Here is an 18,858-nt window from a genome sequence, read left to right as displayed (position 1 = left end):
AAAGTCCAAACGTTGCGAGTATTAAAAGACGGAGGAAGTATTTTTCAGTCCTCTCCCCCGAATTGTATTAAGCTTCTTAGTGATGACACTAATTTCTTTTCATTGGGTGCTTATGGGTCTAAGCGATGTTTCGCTAAACTCATCAACCTACTCTGTTGTAAAGTGTAAACTCTTTGACTAGAAACAATTCTATGCCTCTGATTTAATCCTAGTTCTACTTTGGTTCAAAAAAAGAAAATTCAACTTACTATTTTCCATCTACACGTCTCACTTCATATACTCTCTCGCTCCAACTCCATTTATTCTCAATATAGCCTACTGTTAGTAACCATAACTTTAACAAAACTATCATGCCTTTCTCCGGTATTTTCCGGCGACTTTGTAAAAATAATCAGTCCCTACTCTTAAACAAGAAGCGAACATAAGTTCCCAGGAAAAGAGATTTTAAATACCTAAATGACTCATTGGCCTTTTGGGATGTCAAAGACCAATGTCTTAAAAAAAACACCTTTGCTTTCAAGAACATTAGAGGCAGAGGAACGTCAAATCAAGAATATTTTTATAAAAGTTGATCCAAGGACTCCTGTAGAATGAGAATGCAATCGATAATCAAGTCACTTGTCTCACTACAGATTACCATTGAACTTATTCTCCATGGTCTCAAATATCAGTTTTCAGCTGAAAACATGCAACTATAAGTAAACTTTAATTAACTATGTAAATTAAATGAACATAATTATACAGAGACCAAATTCTAAAGGATTAACCGTCAATGAGAAGGAATGTACTGTAACATCAAGAGTAACAGAAACCGAACTGCTCAAAACATTTGCTTGTGAGTTGTGAGGCTAAAAAAAGGTCACAAAACCTATAGCTACAAAATCTTTACAGACTCTTCAGAGAAGTGCTGAACTGGTTCTTCGTAGTTGATACTTGGGTTCAACAGCCACTTCCCCAGGAAGACGGCTCTCCAATTCCTGTAATGGAAATCAAACGACTAAGACAGCCAGAACTACCAAAAATAAAGAGCACAAGTAAATGGAGAAGACAAGTAAGAGGAAACCTACAGTTGCTACAAACAGAAACATCAGAAAATAGATAGTGAATGTCTGAAAGATAAATAAATTTTAAATGAAAGAAAACCAAACCGAAATAATTTAACTAGATTCTTTCTCTATAACCGAACTATAGTCTCTCAAAATTTAATCACTAAATACAGATTAACAGAGTAGTAAACACCACAAACTATTAAAAAACATAGCTTCATACATTTATAGACGAATTTTCCCTTTTCTCCATTGCCCAATCGCCACTTTATTTAGGGAAGTGGTAAAATAAATGCTTATCCAGATTTTGGATCTTTTTACTTCTTCCGGAGGTTGATAAAAAAAGAAAGACTTTTCTTTGTTTTCTTGGAAGAAGAGGGGAGGGGGATTTATCGCTTGCCTTCATATACTGAAGCATATGCAAAGAGAACTAGAAAATTAATGCATATACAAAGGATATTCTGCCCAAGTGCTGGCAAAAATTGAAAAACACAAAAGTTTAGCTATATTGAAACAGTGGGGTGAAGGTGTAGAGCAATTAGCAGTTATTATGTTCAGTAGCATCCAATATTTGAGGCCACAATCACAGGAGATTCGACAGTGAAATATGCATACACTGTCAGATAAGACCTTATGGCCTGGACGGAAAGTATGATAAAATTTGCCACTTACTACTAGATTTATATCATGCAAAACCATAGTTTAGTTCTCCCTGTCAGGAGTATTATAGTCTAACCAAAACAATCCACAGAAAAGCAAATGCTCAACCAAATAAACACCAGCCAAGCAGAAAGGTAACAAAAGGATTGTAATAGATAAACCAACATGTTACATGTCTATGCTCTCCTGTTTCATTTTGAACCATACAAATACGTAAAAACAGTAACCGAGCACGACAGTTTATCAGCCAAGGTGTTTCTCCTGTGCCTTACTATGAGATTCACTGCAGAATAGTGTTACCAATATAGTTTCAGTCCATGCTCAACCATATGACACAAAAACGCGCACACACTCCCATATGCAAGTATGCATAAATAACAATCACACCCATTTACACCAAAATAAATTATGAAACAAAACCAGAGACGTGATATTTCACATGAAAATTTGATAGAACTTGCATCAGAAAATTAAGTTGCAACAACGCCATGAATGTGATTAACGAAAATACACATTTTTCAATGAAAACTTGGATGACTTACAAACTTTTACAGTCAAAATTAGCCAGAAAGTTATGTCCCCAACACTTAAGCAGCATATTATATGGCAGCAAAGAACTGCAGTTAACATGGACCATCAACAGAGTAACTAGTCACATTCTACTGTTGCATTATTACACCTTCTAATTATAGTACCTTATAAAATTTCATAATAAATTAAGGTTTCCTAAACATTTCTTTGGCCCTATCTTGAAATAATAATTACTCATTTGTTCACCCTCAAGTCCTCAACCCATCAAATTCTACAACTCATCCACCAGCCCCTCTTTTCAAGAGTACATACAAGAAGGGTTCTGTGGTCTCTGAATACATAAATCGGTCTTACAAAACGTAGATGAATGACATCTTACGAAACCTCATCCTGAATTTCAGACAACTGCTCAAGGATTGGACAAGATTTCAAGATATCCTATTACGCAACAATAGCATAGGAGTTGTATACTGATACTAAGGGAGTAAGGGGCTGTTTGGTTGGGGGGAATCGAGAAAGGGAAAGGGAACTAGAACCCAGTTTCCCTAGTAGTTATTTGGTACGCGTTTTTTAATTTCTTTTTCCCCTTTTTCATTTTGGAATTCACCAAAAACCCTCTAATCTGATTCTCTAGTCTAACCTGGGACTTGAGGTTTCTCCATTTACTTTTACACACACAATGACAATAGTCACCATCTTCAACCTTCACCTCACTGACATCACCGCACCACCAGCCCCTAACACCCTTACGCCTTAGCCCTCAGCCCTAGCCACCAACACCAACCACTTCATAACCATTTAACCACCAAACCTCACAAACCATCTACCACGATCATTGGAACTTTGAGAAAGATGAGGAGTTATTCAAATAAGATACAGATTTAAACATTAACAACGTGGTATATGGCTTTAATGGTCAATTCGACCATGAAATGGTGGGATTAGACCACAAAAGATCTCATCCATGGTGAAAAGTCGAAGGAAAGAAGTGGAGATGTGATTGTTGTGGAGGTGGGGCAGAGGCGGGACGGTAGCTGGTTGTGCGGCCCGAGTTAGAGATGGAGGAGCAATTTATGGTGGTTGGTCTGGGATTTGGTTGGCCGTAGAAGATAATAATTGAACCTGACATGCTTTTACACCAAACGCATATTAAGTGGTCTGAAGCCCTTTCCTTGCCGAACCAAACATGCAAGGGAATCAGGGGGTGAATCATTTATTTCCTTTTCTTTCTCTTCGCATGAACCAAACAGCCCCTAAGTTATGCTGGAAGCAGTAAATCATTGCTATCTGGTGACTGGGAAGCACCCAAAAAAAAAAAAGAGAAGTACCTAAATTTAATTAGATAGAAAAAAGAACTAATGGCTTGAAAGATCATACCTAAAGATTTCTATATCAGAAAAGTTAATCAAAAACTAGCTAACCAGATATTTTCATTACTTTTACAAAATAATTTCACGTGATGAGCCATATAACATAGCCATCAATCATCATTGTCGTATTGCAACCTTCAGTTCATGAACTCAAGACACGAAAACAGCCTCAACGGTAAGTTGTGCATGCTGTGTATATGAGAACTTCTATTTGTTACTTTACCCCCCGTTAGTTCTCACTAGCCCCACCTTATCCTTATGTATGCTTCAAAAATTACTACAATGAGAGAGGTCCCAAGTGATTCACCCATCCATACCCTAGAATCATCCACTTCTGTAAAATGAAAAGCCCAAACCTTGAACAAACATAAAATAAGCTTCTCTATCTCCTTGTCATTGGCGGCCTTCGTAATTGTAAATCCCAAGTCCAAGCATTACAAAAGTAGACAAGGAAGCATCATACATCTAGGATAAATGGATAAAATGAGAAAATTGGGAAACAAAAAGGGATCAAATTTTTTTATTCATTTATAATTGAACAAAAGCGAGGTATTGATTTGTCCCCTGGACTGGACTTATTATGATTCCGGTACTGCTGCCATTTCCAAATATCCTCCTAAGAATTCAATGCAACAAACATCTCCTATCCTAAATTGGGCTAACAGGAACAAGATAAAGGCACATGAGATATAAAATTATCTGGACAATCGTGATTAGCTATTGTAGTACAAGTACTTTAGAGGCCTGGAGCATCCTAGCCATTTCATCACAATTGCGCTTGATGACACAATACGTAGAAATACATGTTCATGAGGAACACACCACAACCACCTTCTCGTAAGAGTACTATTTGAGACAAAAATCTCCAAATGCCAAACCTTATTTTTGCTTTCAGTCCACACACCAAATCTCACCTGAAGGTGCAATAGCCATAAGTCCTACAGTGAGGACCCACATCACCCCAAGGACAATAAAATAGCAGCATACTCAATGAGTAGATTATTGAATCCAAATTTTAAAAGTTCACATGTTCTCATGATCTGGAACAAGAACATCCTACATCGATTGCTCTCTTCACGCAACAAGCCCTCATCTTTGTCACTAAGCAAGTCAACTTCATGCTCCACTCTCCTCAAATTTATCTCAAACTCACAATACAATTCGCCTAATAAGATTCATACATAAGATCAAACAAAAGATAAGCAAGCACAGTAGAAAGCACTTCACTGATAGACAAATAACCTACCCCTGTTCGCCCTCTAAAACAGACCCAATTGCCAAACAAGCAAATTTCACCTACTAGACCTTTAGCCACTACCACATATGGTAGCAACACAACCTTGAAAATTTGGCAACACTACAATATACCCTCCAAATAAAATCGCCTGAGAAGATCAAAAGCACTCAGCGCATCCTTCAGTCTGTAGCAACATTGAGCTGAAAACCAAACCCTCACAAGGTCTATGCACGCAACTCTCCCCCAGAGAATCCCCCTCCTTTAGCTTCGCTCTAGCAATTGTAAACCCCAAACCAAACTAATAAGGCTTGTGATCTCCTCTAACAAAACATAGGCCACAGAAACTCCAACCTCATTACACATAGGTCACTAGTGCTTCTCAAACCAAAAACAAAAAAAAAAATCACTTAAAAGCTCCTTGCCGACAAAAATATAGCTCTCTCGTGAAGACCCATGTGAATAGCCAGAAAGAAAAAGAACTTGACATTGCGTCTGAACTTCAACGATTCCATACATAGGTTGCCAAATTATTCTGCTAGAAAAGACAGGTTCCTGTTGGTTCAATAGCTCCAGTGATGGCGTCGATTGCTTCCCATTAGCTTCCTCTCGTTGTATCTTAGGAGTTAGCTTTTCAACTTAATTAACAGAGGATGAAGCCATACTGTGAAATGATAGAAATATGCCCTTTTCAAATCAATGTACAAACATGCTGCAAGTGAAATCTTGGCCCCCTTTTGTACGTTATGTAGGCCTACTCCTTTCCCCAGTTGCAAAGAATTCTCCTCTTCCCCACAGAATTTGAGGTCTCAAGTTTTTCCCAGAAACTATACAGATGCCAATAATTTATTTTCTCAGTATTCGAAATATGTTTAACAATATGGAGAAAATTTCCCCCTTCCCAAATGTTTTCAAAATCGTCCATAACTAACCTGTTCCAGCCTCTATCTTGCAAAGATGGATGGCCATAACCAACAAATAAAGTAGAAACTTCCTCCTGATCTAAAGCCTAGAAAATCCAGCATCTAGAGGCTTTAAAATTATCTTCCTACATGTTATATCACCTCATGAACTCACAATCTAAAAGGAGAGAAATCTCTCCCTATGGTTGGTCCTTGACAACAAAAACAAGCAAATAATTTTCCCCACGAGATGCTCGTGACCTCACAGCCTCAATAACTACTTTCTTCAAAGGGATACCACTCCTCTACCATCAAAATCATCTTTAGATCCAAAACAAACATTTTGTTTCGTAAAATAAAAGGATGTTATCACTTTACCAAGACAAACATTGTTAACTCTATAGAAATGCTCTGTTTTCTTACATATTACCTCATAAACAAAATAATACTCCCTCCCTTCCTAAGTACTCGTAGCACTTGCCACTTTAGACCGTTTCTGAATACTTGGAACACTTGTTATTTTGGCGTGAGAGCTGAGACCACTAATTCTTTATTGTTTCTCACTCTCACTAACCTCACTTGTACGAATTCCTTATTGTTTCTCGCTCACTAACCCCACTTACACCGATTCTTTATTATTTCTCTCTTCCACAAACAATAAAAAAATACCACCATTAACTCAATTTGCACATTAGTTTATTCATTTCCACATATTACCCACAAGCCTTCCTAAAACCACGTGCAAACACAAGAATTGTAAGTATTGAGGAACGACGGGAGTATACTAATATTGAGACAAAAAAACTTTCAAGTCAATCAACTACTAGGCCCATAACATACATACGTCGTGACATACATCGAAAATCTCTCTCCCTCTTTAACTCTTATCTCAAATTCATAACAAATTAAGAACACAATTCTTCTGGGATCACAAGCACCTTAAGTATGGTGTTGACATCTTGGATTTGAAATAAGAAATTATTATCTAATCCCCACAATTAGATAAATCAGAATATAGCAATATATAAAAAGTTCAAGTGTATATCAGCATTCTTAGCATCTAAAAGACTAAAACTATAGGTAAATCTTGGTTACAGTTAAATGCAGGAGAGCTGTTGGTTTCAGATTCAAGGTCTGTCCAACAAAAACTACCTCTTTCCTATTGCACCAAGGATGTAGGTTGACCCCCTTATACCGATACCACATGTGAGCCACAGAACACATCCAAGTAAAAAAAGACACGAACAGCACTTTCCTACCATATGGTAGTACTAAGGAGCATCTATAGGATCTAGAGTAAAACAACCAAGCTAACAACGGCAGAATGATAAAAATACAGACCAAAAGATTATTTAGGAGGCTTCACTAGCATTATGGGCACTTCACATCAAAACATAATGCTTAATTAATCCTGAATGTGCAAGGGCTGTACCATTGCTCACTCACTGTATAGCAACAGATGGTCTTGTACCTTGATCCCCTGATGACGAGAGAGTCCTACAGGACAAATATTTCATCGCGAGGTATTACATAAAGTAATTTAGAAGCTGCTGGCTAGAAGACTCAAAAAAACATTTTACTTGGTTTGATTAGTCAGGTTTAGGAGCTTTTGCTGAAGGGAGACAGATTGGAGACAAAACAATCAAGGGTAACGAATACATGAAGTATTATGTTTGTAAAAGCATTTATGGCATAACCACAAATGCAAGTGGACCTCAGAAATGATTCTATGCCATAACATCAGTAACATTATTTTCTTTTTCCTGTAACAAAAAATTAAAGAAGAAGGAACAAGACCAGAAGACGAGAATCCTCACAAATAACCCCTAGAGAGACCTAACACTAACACTTGTCAAGAAAACCCTTCTAAGACCACCCTCATAATGAGCAGAAGACTTCAAAATTTGTAATTCCCTATTCCAATTATTCTGCTTCAGCTGGACAAGTCTCAACCACATTCCCAGGGAGGTTCTTTACACTCACCAGCCTTCATATACCAAACTACCGAAGACATGCATCACCCAATAAATCCACCAAACTAAGCTAAAACATTGCCAGTTCGCCATCTTGAGTCTGTGAATCATTCTCACCAATTGCTAAACCTTGAGGCAGTCTAACATTGTTAGCAATGACTAGACTTCCTGACGAACCTGATTAGTACAAATTCCACTTATAACAGAACATCATCATGAATCGTTTGGACTCTATCAACTATATAGACTGAGTATCTAAGACATGAATTAGCGTAGCATCTCTTTGAGCAGGCCATCATCACCATCGGGACACCCCATACAAAGAATAATCATCAAATTGCACAGTTCCAATTTCCAAATTACGGACCCACATCATCTACACCCTTACGGCCTTACCTCAAGAAAAGCTTGCCTGAATTTGGTGCAAGTATCTGCCTCAAAAAGGAACCATTAGAGATTTATTCGAAAAACAGGATCAGGACTTGTCACCAGCATTCAATAAAATAAGTCTATAGAAGCAAACTACATGCTTGAAATAAGCAAGCATGGACTAAGATCTCACGGTATCCATCATCTGAACAAGAGATAGTATGTACATTTGGTTTATGATACACAAAAGGCAGCCCGTTCAAGACCGCTTGCTGGAGGAGGGAATTCGGCTTAAGTCAAGTTTTTGCATGTTGTCTGAGAAACTAGCGGTGTGACCTCTGGAAAGTCGTGTGTATGTGCCTATGTGGTATGTTTGGAGATCCCCGTGTTAATTTCAGCAGATAGAAGATTATTAATTGGTCATGCAATCATATCAAGGGAACAAAGCCAAAGGTTCTGACTGTGGAAGCAGGCTTAGCTGCAGCTGTCCAGTTGGAATGAAATGAGAGGAACAGTCTTGTGTACCAGAGTGTTAGAAAGATTATCAGAGTTATAGAGGAAATATAGATTTTATTCCCAGTTTATGTACGGGTGTCTGAAATTTGGAACATGGCATTCAGTATTTCAGTATTTCTTTTATTCTGCTTAATTCTATATTTGGAATGACTCTTCTAAAAGTTCCAAAAAGGGAAAGTCTGGACATATAATGGTGAACCCCTTGCTACATAAAGGAAACATCAAAAGAGGAAGAAAAAGCAATTTCACTAATACCAGATGCAATACGGTATATAATTCAAGTAGGATTAAATAACATAACTTAGACTATTCCTCTAGCGAGCGGATTATTGAGCAAAGATTAAGGAGAACTGTGAAAATTTCGGAGAACCAGTTTGGATTTATGCGTGGGAGATCGACTATGGAGGCCATCCATCTTATAAGGCCATCCATTTTCATTGATTTGGAGAAGGCGTATGATAAGGTACCGAGAGAAATTCTTTGGTGGGCATTAAATAGGAAAGGAGTTCCGAGGAAGTATATTGATATCATCAAGGACATGTATGAGGGAGCTAGCACGAGTGTGCGTACTAGTGTTGGTAAGACCGAAAAAATTCTCCATTACGATTGGAGTGCATCAACGTTCCGCACTTAGCCCGTTTCTTTTTGCTATTGTCATGGATGAATTGACAAGGTCAATTCAAGATGGTGTACCATGGTGCATGATGTTTACAGATGATATTGTGTTGATTGATGAAACAAAAAAAGGAGTGGAAAGTAAGTTGGAGTTATGGAGACAAACTTTGGAATCTCGGGATTTTAGGCTGAGTAGAAACAAGACGGAATATATGGAGTGTAAGTTTAGTGGAGTCCAAGACAGTGAGACAGGGGCGATTACCTTAGATGGGAAAATTGTCCAAGGTTCTGAAATGTTCCGTTATTTAGGATCCATTATCTAAAAGGATGAGGAATTGGATGGTGATGTGGCTCATAGAATAAAAGCAGGTTGGTTGAAGTGGAAAAGTGTCATGGGGTTCCTATGTGATCCAGGCATGCCCCAAAGATTGAAGGAAAAATTTTATCGCACGACAATTTTACCGGCGTTGTTATACGGCACGAAATGCTGGGCAGTGAAACATTGCCATGTGCATAAGATAAATGTGGCGGAGATGCGCATGTTACGTTGGATGTGTGGGCATACAAGAAAGGATCGTTTGAGGAATGAGATTATTAGGAAAAAAGTAGGGGTTGCACTGATTGAGTTTAAGATGATAGAAAATCGTTTAAGATGGTTTGGGTATGTAAGCAGAATATCAAGTGATGCCGCGGTTATGAGGCTAGAAGAGTGACAAAGTGATAGAATTGCAAAGGGTAGGGGAAGACCTAAGAAAACTTGGAAGAAGGTGATTGAGCATGATATGAGCCTCCTTGAGATTGAGGAGAATATGGCGTTGGATAGGACATAGTGGAGGGAGAGAATATATGTCGATGACTTCATTTGACTTATAAATCTTCCACTTTTTATTTTTATTTTATTTTATTTTTTAAAAAATGCTATTTCGAAATGTGCTTATTTTACTTAGGAAAATTTCAAAATTACCACCTTATAAAGTCCACCTTTTCAAATTTACCACCTAATAAAATTTTAATTTAAAATTACCACCTTATAAAATCGCAAACCTTCAAAGTTACCACCTATTAACGGATTTTGGCAATTTTTTTGTTAACGGATGGTAACTTTAAAGGTTTGTGATTTTATAAGGTGGTAATTTTAAACCCAAAAGTGAAAATTTTGGAGGAAAAACATAAATAAACCCAAAAGTGGTAACTTTGAAGGTTTGTGATTTTATAAGGTGGTAATTTTAAATTAAAATTTTATAAGGTGGTAAGTTTGTAAAAGTGGACTTTGTAAGGTGGTAATTTTGAAAAATTCTTTTTACTTATATCTATTTTAAACTTTATTTATTTTTATTATCTCTTATAATATTTTTTTTGTAATATATGTATATTTTCCTCTTATCTTACTTTCATTAATTCTACTTTCTTCCTCTTCATTGTTTATTCTTTTAACTTCCCGCTCATTTCTGGTTTGTTATGGTCACAATGACGATCTCCTATGACGATTCATGTTAGCCGACCCCGAATCATTTTGGGACTAAGGCTTTGTTGTTGTTGTAGACTATTCCTCTAGCGCTTATTATAAAGATAAACAATGAGGACACAATGACGATTCATGTTAGCCGACCCCAAATCATTTTGGGGCTAAGGCTTTGTTGTTGTTGCAGACTATTCCTCTAGCGCTCATTATAAAGATAAACAATGAGAAATTTTATTCAGTGAAGTTATTATACTAAACTTTTTGACATGAATTCTTCGAACAGCCAAATCTTATACATTACAAACACAAAATAGAGTCATTCGACATAACAAACATAAAATTATAAGTAAAGCAAGTTATACGATTGACAAATAGATGATACAAAAAAGATGTAGAAAGAAAGGAAATCATCCATCAGAGAAGACAACAACAGTACCATACTAGGAGAGTTCAAAGTTCAAGAATCACTAGTACCTTGTCTTTCTTGAGCCTCATGTTTTGCTCCTCGAGAAGTGAAACCTTGGTGACCAATTCATTGTGGTAAGCCTGTATATATTTAGAGATACAACAAAATGAAGGTTCATTAAAATCGACAGTGTGGCACGATTATATTTCAATACAGAACAAGAATAACTTTCACGGTTATACTTCAATACAGAACAAGAAAACACCTGTTTTCTGGCACGAGAACGAGCAGCCGATTCCCTATTTTTAATTTTCCTCTTCAGCCTCTTTTCAAAACCTCTTTCCATTGTACCCGGATTATCCCTTTTCCGCTCAAACGTATCAGATAATCCACGAATTGAAGGAGCCGGAGATAAACCCATTTGCTGTGAGAAACATCGTACAGTAGCATCCATATCCAAAGGCAAAGGCAAAGGCAAAGGCATTACAGGATCTAAAGCAGATTCATCAATGGCTTCCGCTTTTGCTAAGAAGTCCTCTAAAGTCATTTCACCTATTGAAGGCTCTCTCTTCACTCCTTGACTACTACTACTAGTACTCTTAATCCTATCCTCTTGCTGTATCTCTCTCCACACATCATCAACAACCTTCTCACTAGCTGTCCTCGACAATTGTAGGCTCCCCTGACTTTGTAACGACTTAATTGAAGAACCATCATTTCTTCTTTTGATTCCGGAAGGCTGATGGATTTCAGGGTTCCAATCATTTTTAATAAACTCATCAATATTCATGATTTCCTATTCACGCCTAAAACACCAAATTACTCTCATCTAGCTTCTGGATATACCGGGAATTTTGTACACTAGACTGTTCAGTTTGCAATGCAGAAAATTGAGAACCCCTCTAACAACACCTAGGTGCAATTCCCCCATTCACTTACCCCATCAAACCTATCATCATAAAGGTCAACAAAAACCCTAAAATCATGAAAATAATTACATAAACAACACAATAATTTAGTGTTAAACCTCTGATAGTAGCTTTCCACAACTCCCCAGTTCATCTGCAACATATAAACCAGTGTATAATATAATACTCATCCGAATATCAATTAATTATCCAGTTTTTTAAAAAAAAAACTTTAAATTATATTACAGATTAACAAAAACAAACCGAGAAAACCCCATAAGTCATTATGGCTAAAAACACAGTTTCATGTTTCAACTACTAAAAGCTTCTTAATATTTTTGTTTCTATTTCTGGGTTTTTTCAAGAGGTGAAATTTCAAACATAAATTATAGAGAAAAAGACAGATGATTGATTACCTAAAGAAATGGATTAAAAGGGAATCAAAAGAGTGATAGTTGTAGGACGATTGTTAGGTGTTTTCCCAACCGATGAATTCCACGTAGTAGGGAACAAGACTCGAACAAAAAGGGCACTCAATCGTGGCCTATTTTCGAGGAGAGAGACTGCTCAAGTCCTCTTCGTTATGCCGGAGTTTTCTGAAGATAGACTCCCAAGTTGGATTCTTAATTACTCCGTCCGTCCTAGATGATTACTCCATCCGTTCCTAAATAAATGTCACTTAGAGCATCTCTAATGGTAGGCTAATTTGACAATTACCTTGTTATGCCACATAAGATTTCAAGCTATTACATTGTTTAGATAATTTGTGCTTCAATGGCTAACAACTACTCCCTCCGTCTCTTTTTATTTTTTACGTTTTCCTTTTTTGGTGTTTCAAAATGTTCTTTACATTTCCTTTAATATTATCACATATATGATTTAATATTCTATCAAAATTTGTACCCAATTATTATATTAACCAATTAAATCAATTGAGTCATTTAATCCCTCACACTTTTCCATAGAGACATTAATTTTTTCTCATTTTCCCCATACCATAATTTTGATAAGAGTTAAAACATTATAAATAAACGTAATTTTCCTCGTTTACATGAAAACTTAGAAGAATCTCAATGCACATTAATTAGTCGTTAAAACGCGTGCAAAATACCAAACGTAAAAAACAAAAAGAGACAGAGGGAGTAGCTTGTTATTTAAATTGGTTCTACTTGTCCCACTTGTCAATTAATTATTTGACCATTTTTTGGAGTTAGTTGTCAAGCAAATTAGCTTGTTTAAGCTAACTAGCTCTTAAGCCGTTCCAAGAACGGGCAATTAGTGGTTGTTAAACTGTCTTTTGAAATTCAATTTTTTTGGAGGGCTGGCTTGTATTTGAGTAGGAATATATGATTTAAAAGAGGTGAGAAATTTGAAAGTTAAAAGAATATACTTTATAAAAATAAATTTAATTAAATGATGAAATTAATATTAAGTATTAAAGAAAGAGATGAAGTGGAAAACGTTGAATACTGATATATGAATTAAAATGGTAAATCGATGTTGAATGGAGAATATGAAGTGGAAAAGGTGCTAGAGTCGTAAAATATAAGAAACAATTGGGAAAAAATGATGAATTAAAAAAGGGGATGTCACATGTCAAAAAATGATGCATGAAAAAAGGGGATGCCACATGTCATCTATAGATTTATGGTTTTGCTTTTTAAATACTAAAGTATAGATTTGCTTGGCCAAGCTAATTTATTACTCTCACTCAAATGGTCTAGCTATTAGCTTGAAACTTTTATAAATTTCAAGCTAGTCCCTAGCTACAACCATTGGAGATGCTCTTATTGGGAACGGCACGAAGCTTAATAAAACTAGATTAGATCCCGTGCACGTACGAATTTTGATCATTTTTTCACAAAATATTAACCGAATATCTCCCAAACTACTGCATAGTTATAACATTTTTTACATACTCGTTTAAATTTATTCATCTAATGTGCATTTTTTTTTTTTGGGCAAGCAAGCGAATGTGCATATTTAAAATGCTAATATGGTAATTTGACTAAAATAATGAGTGATATACTTTTCATTATTAAAATAGAGATTTGACTAAAAGATTACCAATTTAGAATAATTATTATTACGTCGTATCTAGTATTGCCATAATTTATAAACTAAATTTCGTTTCCATACATAAATAGTTTATAAAAAAGGTAAAGAATAAAAATAAAATAAAACTGATACACTCGTTTGGCAAAGTAATTTTTGGCGGGAAAAAATCGCACCAGGAATTGACATGTGTTATTCCTGGTGTCTCTTTTAGTATATAGTAATAGATTGTGAAGTGTCTAAGATGTAATGATTGGGAATATTTTTGTTTTGGGAAAGGAAAATTAGATAATTATTTATTGATAAAGTACAAATAAAAGTGGATGTGGGAATTGAAAAGTGGAAAAGTGTAGAATGTGTAAGTAAAAGTAATCATGATTTATAGAAAAGTGGGAAAAGTGTATGGAAAAAGTGTGAAAAGTATATGGAAAAGTGGAAAAAGTATATGTTCAAAAATAGAAAAGTGACACTTATAAGGGAACGCCAAAAATGGAAAAGTGACACTTATTTAGGAACGGAGGGAGTACTACTCAGTATTTAAAAAAGAGATACACTTTTATGAAACTGGTGTATTTTAAAAAGAGGTACACTTTCCTTAAACGGTTGTATTTCAAAAAGAGATACACATTCTTTTTTTGACATGTTTTGGTCCCCACTTCTAATCTAATCTAATCTAATCTAGGGTGCGTTCTTTTCAACTTATTTGACCTGAACTTATCTGATCTTATCTGAACTTATCTGATCTTATCTGAACTTATCTGATCTGAACTTATCTGAACTTATTGAAACTTATTGGAACTTATCTGAACTTATTGAAACTTATTGGAACTTCTTAAAACTTATTACTAATAATAAATAATAAATAATAAACAATAAATAATTAATAATTAATAATTAATAATAAATGATTAATAATAAATAATTAATAATAAATAATTAATAATTAATAATTAATAATTAATAATTAATAATTAATAATTAATAATTAATAATTAATAATTAATAATTAATAATTAATAATTAATAATTAATAATTAATAATTAATAATTAATAATTAATAATTAATAATTAATAATTAATAATTAATAATTAATAATTAATAATTAATAATTAATAATTAATAATTAATAATTAATAATTAATAATTAATAATTAATAATTAATAATTTATAATTTATAATTTATAATTTATAATTTATAATTTATAATTTATAATTTATAATTTATAATTTATAAATAATAATTAATAACTAATAACTAATAATTAATCATTAATAATTAATAATTAATAACTAATAACTACGGAGTAATAAATAATAAATAATAACTAATAACTAATAACTAATAACTAATAACTAATAACTAATAATTAATAATTAATAATTAATAACTAATAATTAATAATTAATAATTAATAACTAATAATTAATAATTAATAATAAATAATTAATAATTAATAATAAATAATAAATAATAAATAATAAATAATAAATAATAAAATAATAAATAATAAATAATAAATAATAAATAATAAATAATAAATAATAAATAATAAATAATAAATAATAAATAATAAATAATAAATAATAAATAATAAATAATAAATAATAAATAATAAATAATAAATAATAAATAATAAATAATAAATAATAAATAATAAATAATAAATAATAAATAATAAATAATAAATAATAAAAATAAATAATAAATAATAAATAATAAATAATAAATAATAATATTAATATTAATATTAATAATATTAAATAATATTATTATTATTAATATTGGAACTTATTGTAACTTATTGAAACTTATTGAAACTTATCTAAACTTATCGGAACTTATCTGAACTTATTGGAACTTATTGAAACTTATTGAAACTTATTGGAACTTATCTGAACTTATTGGAACTTATTGAAACTTATCTGAACTTATCTGAACTTATTGGACCTGAAACTTATTTATTTAAGGTGAACAGAACGCACCCCTAATCTAATCTATCTAATATATATATCACCAGATCATATATATATATATATATATATATATATATATATATATATATATATATATATATATATATATATATATATAAGATCTGGTGAGAACCACCCCTTAAGATGAGAACTGAGAACTAATCTCAACCGTCGATCAAACCAATCCAACGGCCGAAGATCTACCCGACAAAACGAAAATATTAAGGGTATATTAGTAATTTACCCGCGTTGAATGACCTCCCCCAACTCCCCCAATTTTCAGATTTTCTTTCTCTCTCTTCCTCCATCCTCTACTGTGAACGCTCTCTCTCTCTCTCTCTCTCCCTCCTCCTTTTTCATACTCTCTTCTTCTAACTTCAATGATATTTGTTCTACCTACGGTTCTGGGTTTTGTTTTGCAATTGCTTTTGTTTCCCAGGTAATTCTTCTTCTGATTTTATTTTCGTACAAGTTAAATTAGGTTTTCTCGTTTTTTGATTATGTGCTTGCTTTTCCTGATCTTATGTTTACTTTGTGTCGATGTTGTGTTTACTTTTGATTAGATTGTGTTTACTTTTGCTGATAATGTCTTTAAATTTTTGATTCCTCTAATGCCTTTGCCTTCTTTGCAATTATCCTATTTCAATTCGTCAGGTACGTATTCAATTTTTCAATTTTGTTTCATTTGTCGCTATTTTGATTCCTTCACAATTGTTGAAGTTATGGTTTCAAGAATTCGTTGTTTCGGCCTTTTAATTTGCGATTTGATTAGTAAAATTAGGGATTTTCAAATTTTAATCAAAATTTTGATAGAAAATGATGATTAGGACCTACTGATCCATCATTCATCCAGTCATGAGCTAGTCAAGTGGTTAGCTAGTCTTGTGCTACTAGGTAAGTGTGTGCAGGATGCTTTATTTTTAATCAAAGAAGTGAATTAGTAGTCTCGTTTTGTTTTGTTTTTTTACTAAACTAGTGTTGTTCTATTTGTAGTTTATTAGTCGCGTTTCTTTTGTTTATACAGTGTGATATTGTATGCTATTTATCACAAGTCATCTTTCCTGCAGCTTGGAATTGAAGATTGCAGGCTATGATCTGAGGCAAAACACCAGTTGTTATGTTGTTGATGTATGTTATAATCAGACAGTTGGTAACTGACTAGGTCTGCAATGGTGAACCTTGGCCCTTAGTTGAGTTTCACCTTTGCTATGCTGCTAAATTGTTTGTGCTGCAATTCTATTGGGCATTTCAAGCAGGATGTTGTTTAATGCTTAGTGGTTTTTGAAGGAAATAGTGCCCTTGGTCCAAGTATGCATATAATATTAAGTCTAATAAATGCGGTTCAGTATTAATTAACAAGTTAATAATTCAGTGAGATCAGGTGAGCTGAATGCCTAGCTAGAGGCCGCTTCAGTTCAAGTGGAATTAATTATATTAATCCACAGCTTACTCTTGACTGAACCCGTAGGGTCACACAAATAGTACGTAAACGGATCAAGTATTTAATGGCATTAAATACTCCATCTATGGATATTCGGAATCGACGGATCTTGGTTCCAGTGGGAGCTGAGATCGTCAAAGGCAAGCAAATGAATACTCCGGAAACGATGATATTGCCGGAAACGGAAATATGGATCGTATCGGAAATATAAATATTATCCAAGTCGTAGATGTTGCCGGAAACGGAAACATGGTACGTATCAGAAAATATTAATGGATATGGAAATATTGCCGGAATCGGAAATATTGCCGGAAACGGAAATATTGTCTGAATCGGAAATATTATCGGAATCGGAAAATAACTCCGGAAACGGAAATATTAAATATTTGTTCGAAACGGAAATTAATTCCGGAATCGGAAATGTTAAATATTGTTCGTATCGGAAATGAATTCCGGAATCGGGAAATTAATCGGAAGCGCGTCGTACGAATTAGCATCGGACGAGCTTGCTAGACGAAGGCCCAGCACAAAGCCAGGCCCACGTCCAGCAAGGGAAACGCGCGCCACAACACGCCAGCCCAAGGCTGCGCCAGGCCCACCGCAAGGCAGGCCCAGCGCGCGCCCAAGGCTGCAGCAGTCGTGGGCTTCGTGGCCGCGTGGGCTGCGTCGCTGCTCGGGCTGTGCGCGAGTTCGCATGGCACCCCTCGTGGGCTGATGTGCGTGCGTGTGTGTTTGTGTTCACATACGAAACCTAAAGCGTATAGGATTCATTTAATGATTAAATTCCTAATCCTAAAAGATAAATTAATTAAATAAGAGTTCTACTAGGATTCTAATTTAATTAATTCGTATCCTAGTAGGATTCCAATTCTCTTTCCATACCCCTATAAATATGTGGCCTGGGTTCACAATTTATAACGAGTTTTCAAGTATTCAAAGTGACATTTTTTAGAGCAAAACTTCAGTCATATTATTGCCCTATAACATCCGAAAATACATAGTACCTTAAGGGCGATTCTAGTTGGTCAATCTTAAGGCGGATCTGGACGTGCTGTGGACTATCTACGGAGGGACGACACTTGGAGTCCTAAAGACTTGTTCTTGTTCGGTTCGGGCGCAGCTAGGGAGGGCACGCTACAAAGTGTATGCATCTAAATTATGCTATATGATTATGTGTAAATAATATGCTTTCCTCGCTTTATGGTTTTGAGATTACTTGTTTGAGAACTGGTTACTTTGACGTTGACCAACCGTCGCACCGTAAAAGGAGGCTATAAAGGCAACGCTCAAGTAATCACCTATCAAACGAAGTCTAATCTCAAGATCGCAAGATTGGTATTTTCCTCCCATAAATCGGGATGAGATGCTTAAAAGTTGTACAAGGCCACTCGGA

The 18,858-nt window shown here is 34.6% G+C and overlaps 1 protein-coding gene across 4 annotated transcripts; it reads right to left on the bottom strand.

Annotated features, from left to right (window-relative positions):
• Window positions 1-693: 693 nt before the first annotated feature.
• Window positions 694-12,623, bottom strand: LOC110789123 (ABSCISIC ACID-INSENSITIVE 5-like protein 2). Of its 4 annotated transcripts, XM_056843573.1 has the most exons (6): window positions 12,409-12,623; window positions 11,350-12,146; window positions 11,153-11,224; window positions 8,113-8,147; window positions 7,176-7,240; window positions 694-977 (listed from the first exon to the last, which is right to left on the bottom strand). In XM_056843573.1, the coding sequence occupies exons 2-5, from the start codon at window positions 11,872-11,874 to the stop codon at window positions 7,186-7,188; spliced, it is 687 nt and encodes a 228-aa protein (XP_056699551.1). In that variant the 5' UTR covers window positions 11,875-12,146; window positions 12,409-12,623; the 3' UTR covers window positions 694-977; window positions 7,176-7,185. The 4 variants fall into 4 exon arrangements, with proteins under 4 accessions (XP_056699551.1, XP_056699550.1, XP_056699549.1 ...); XM_056843572.1 differs by lacking the exon at window positions 7,176-7,240; XM_056843571.1 differs by lacking the exon at window positions 8,113-8,147.
• Window positions 12,624-18,858: the final 6,235 nt, after the last annotated feature.

The sequence above is a fragment of the Spinacia oleracea genome, chromosome 4 (assembly GCF_020520425.1).
Source record: "Spinacia oleracea cultivar Varoflay chromosome 4, BTI_SOV_V1, whole genome shotgun sequence".
NCBI lineage: Eukaryota > Viridiplantae > Streptophyta > Magnoliopsida > Caryophyllales > Amaranthaceae > Spinacia > Spinacia oleracea.
Note: the sequence above shows the minus strand (reverse complement) of the source record. Positions and strands in the feature narration are given on the sequence as shown.

Coding starts and splice junctions, on each gene's coding strand:
- LOC110789123 (XM_056843571.1), bottom strand. CDS start 11,874: ATGAATATTGATGAGTTTATTAAAAATGATTGGAACCCTGAAATCCAT. Junction 11,225..11,349: donor GTTCTCGTGCCAGAAAACAG/GTGTTTTCTTGT, acceptor AAATATATACAG/GCTTACCACAATGAATTGGT. Junction 978..7,175: donor TATACAGTGAGTGAGCAATG/GTACAGCCCTTG, acceptor TTTCCATTACAG/GAATTGGAGAGCCGTCTTCC.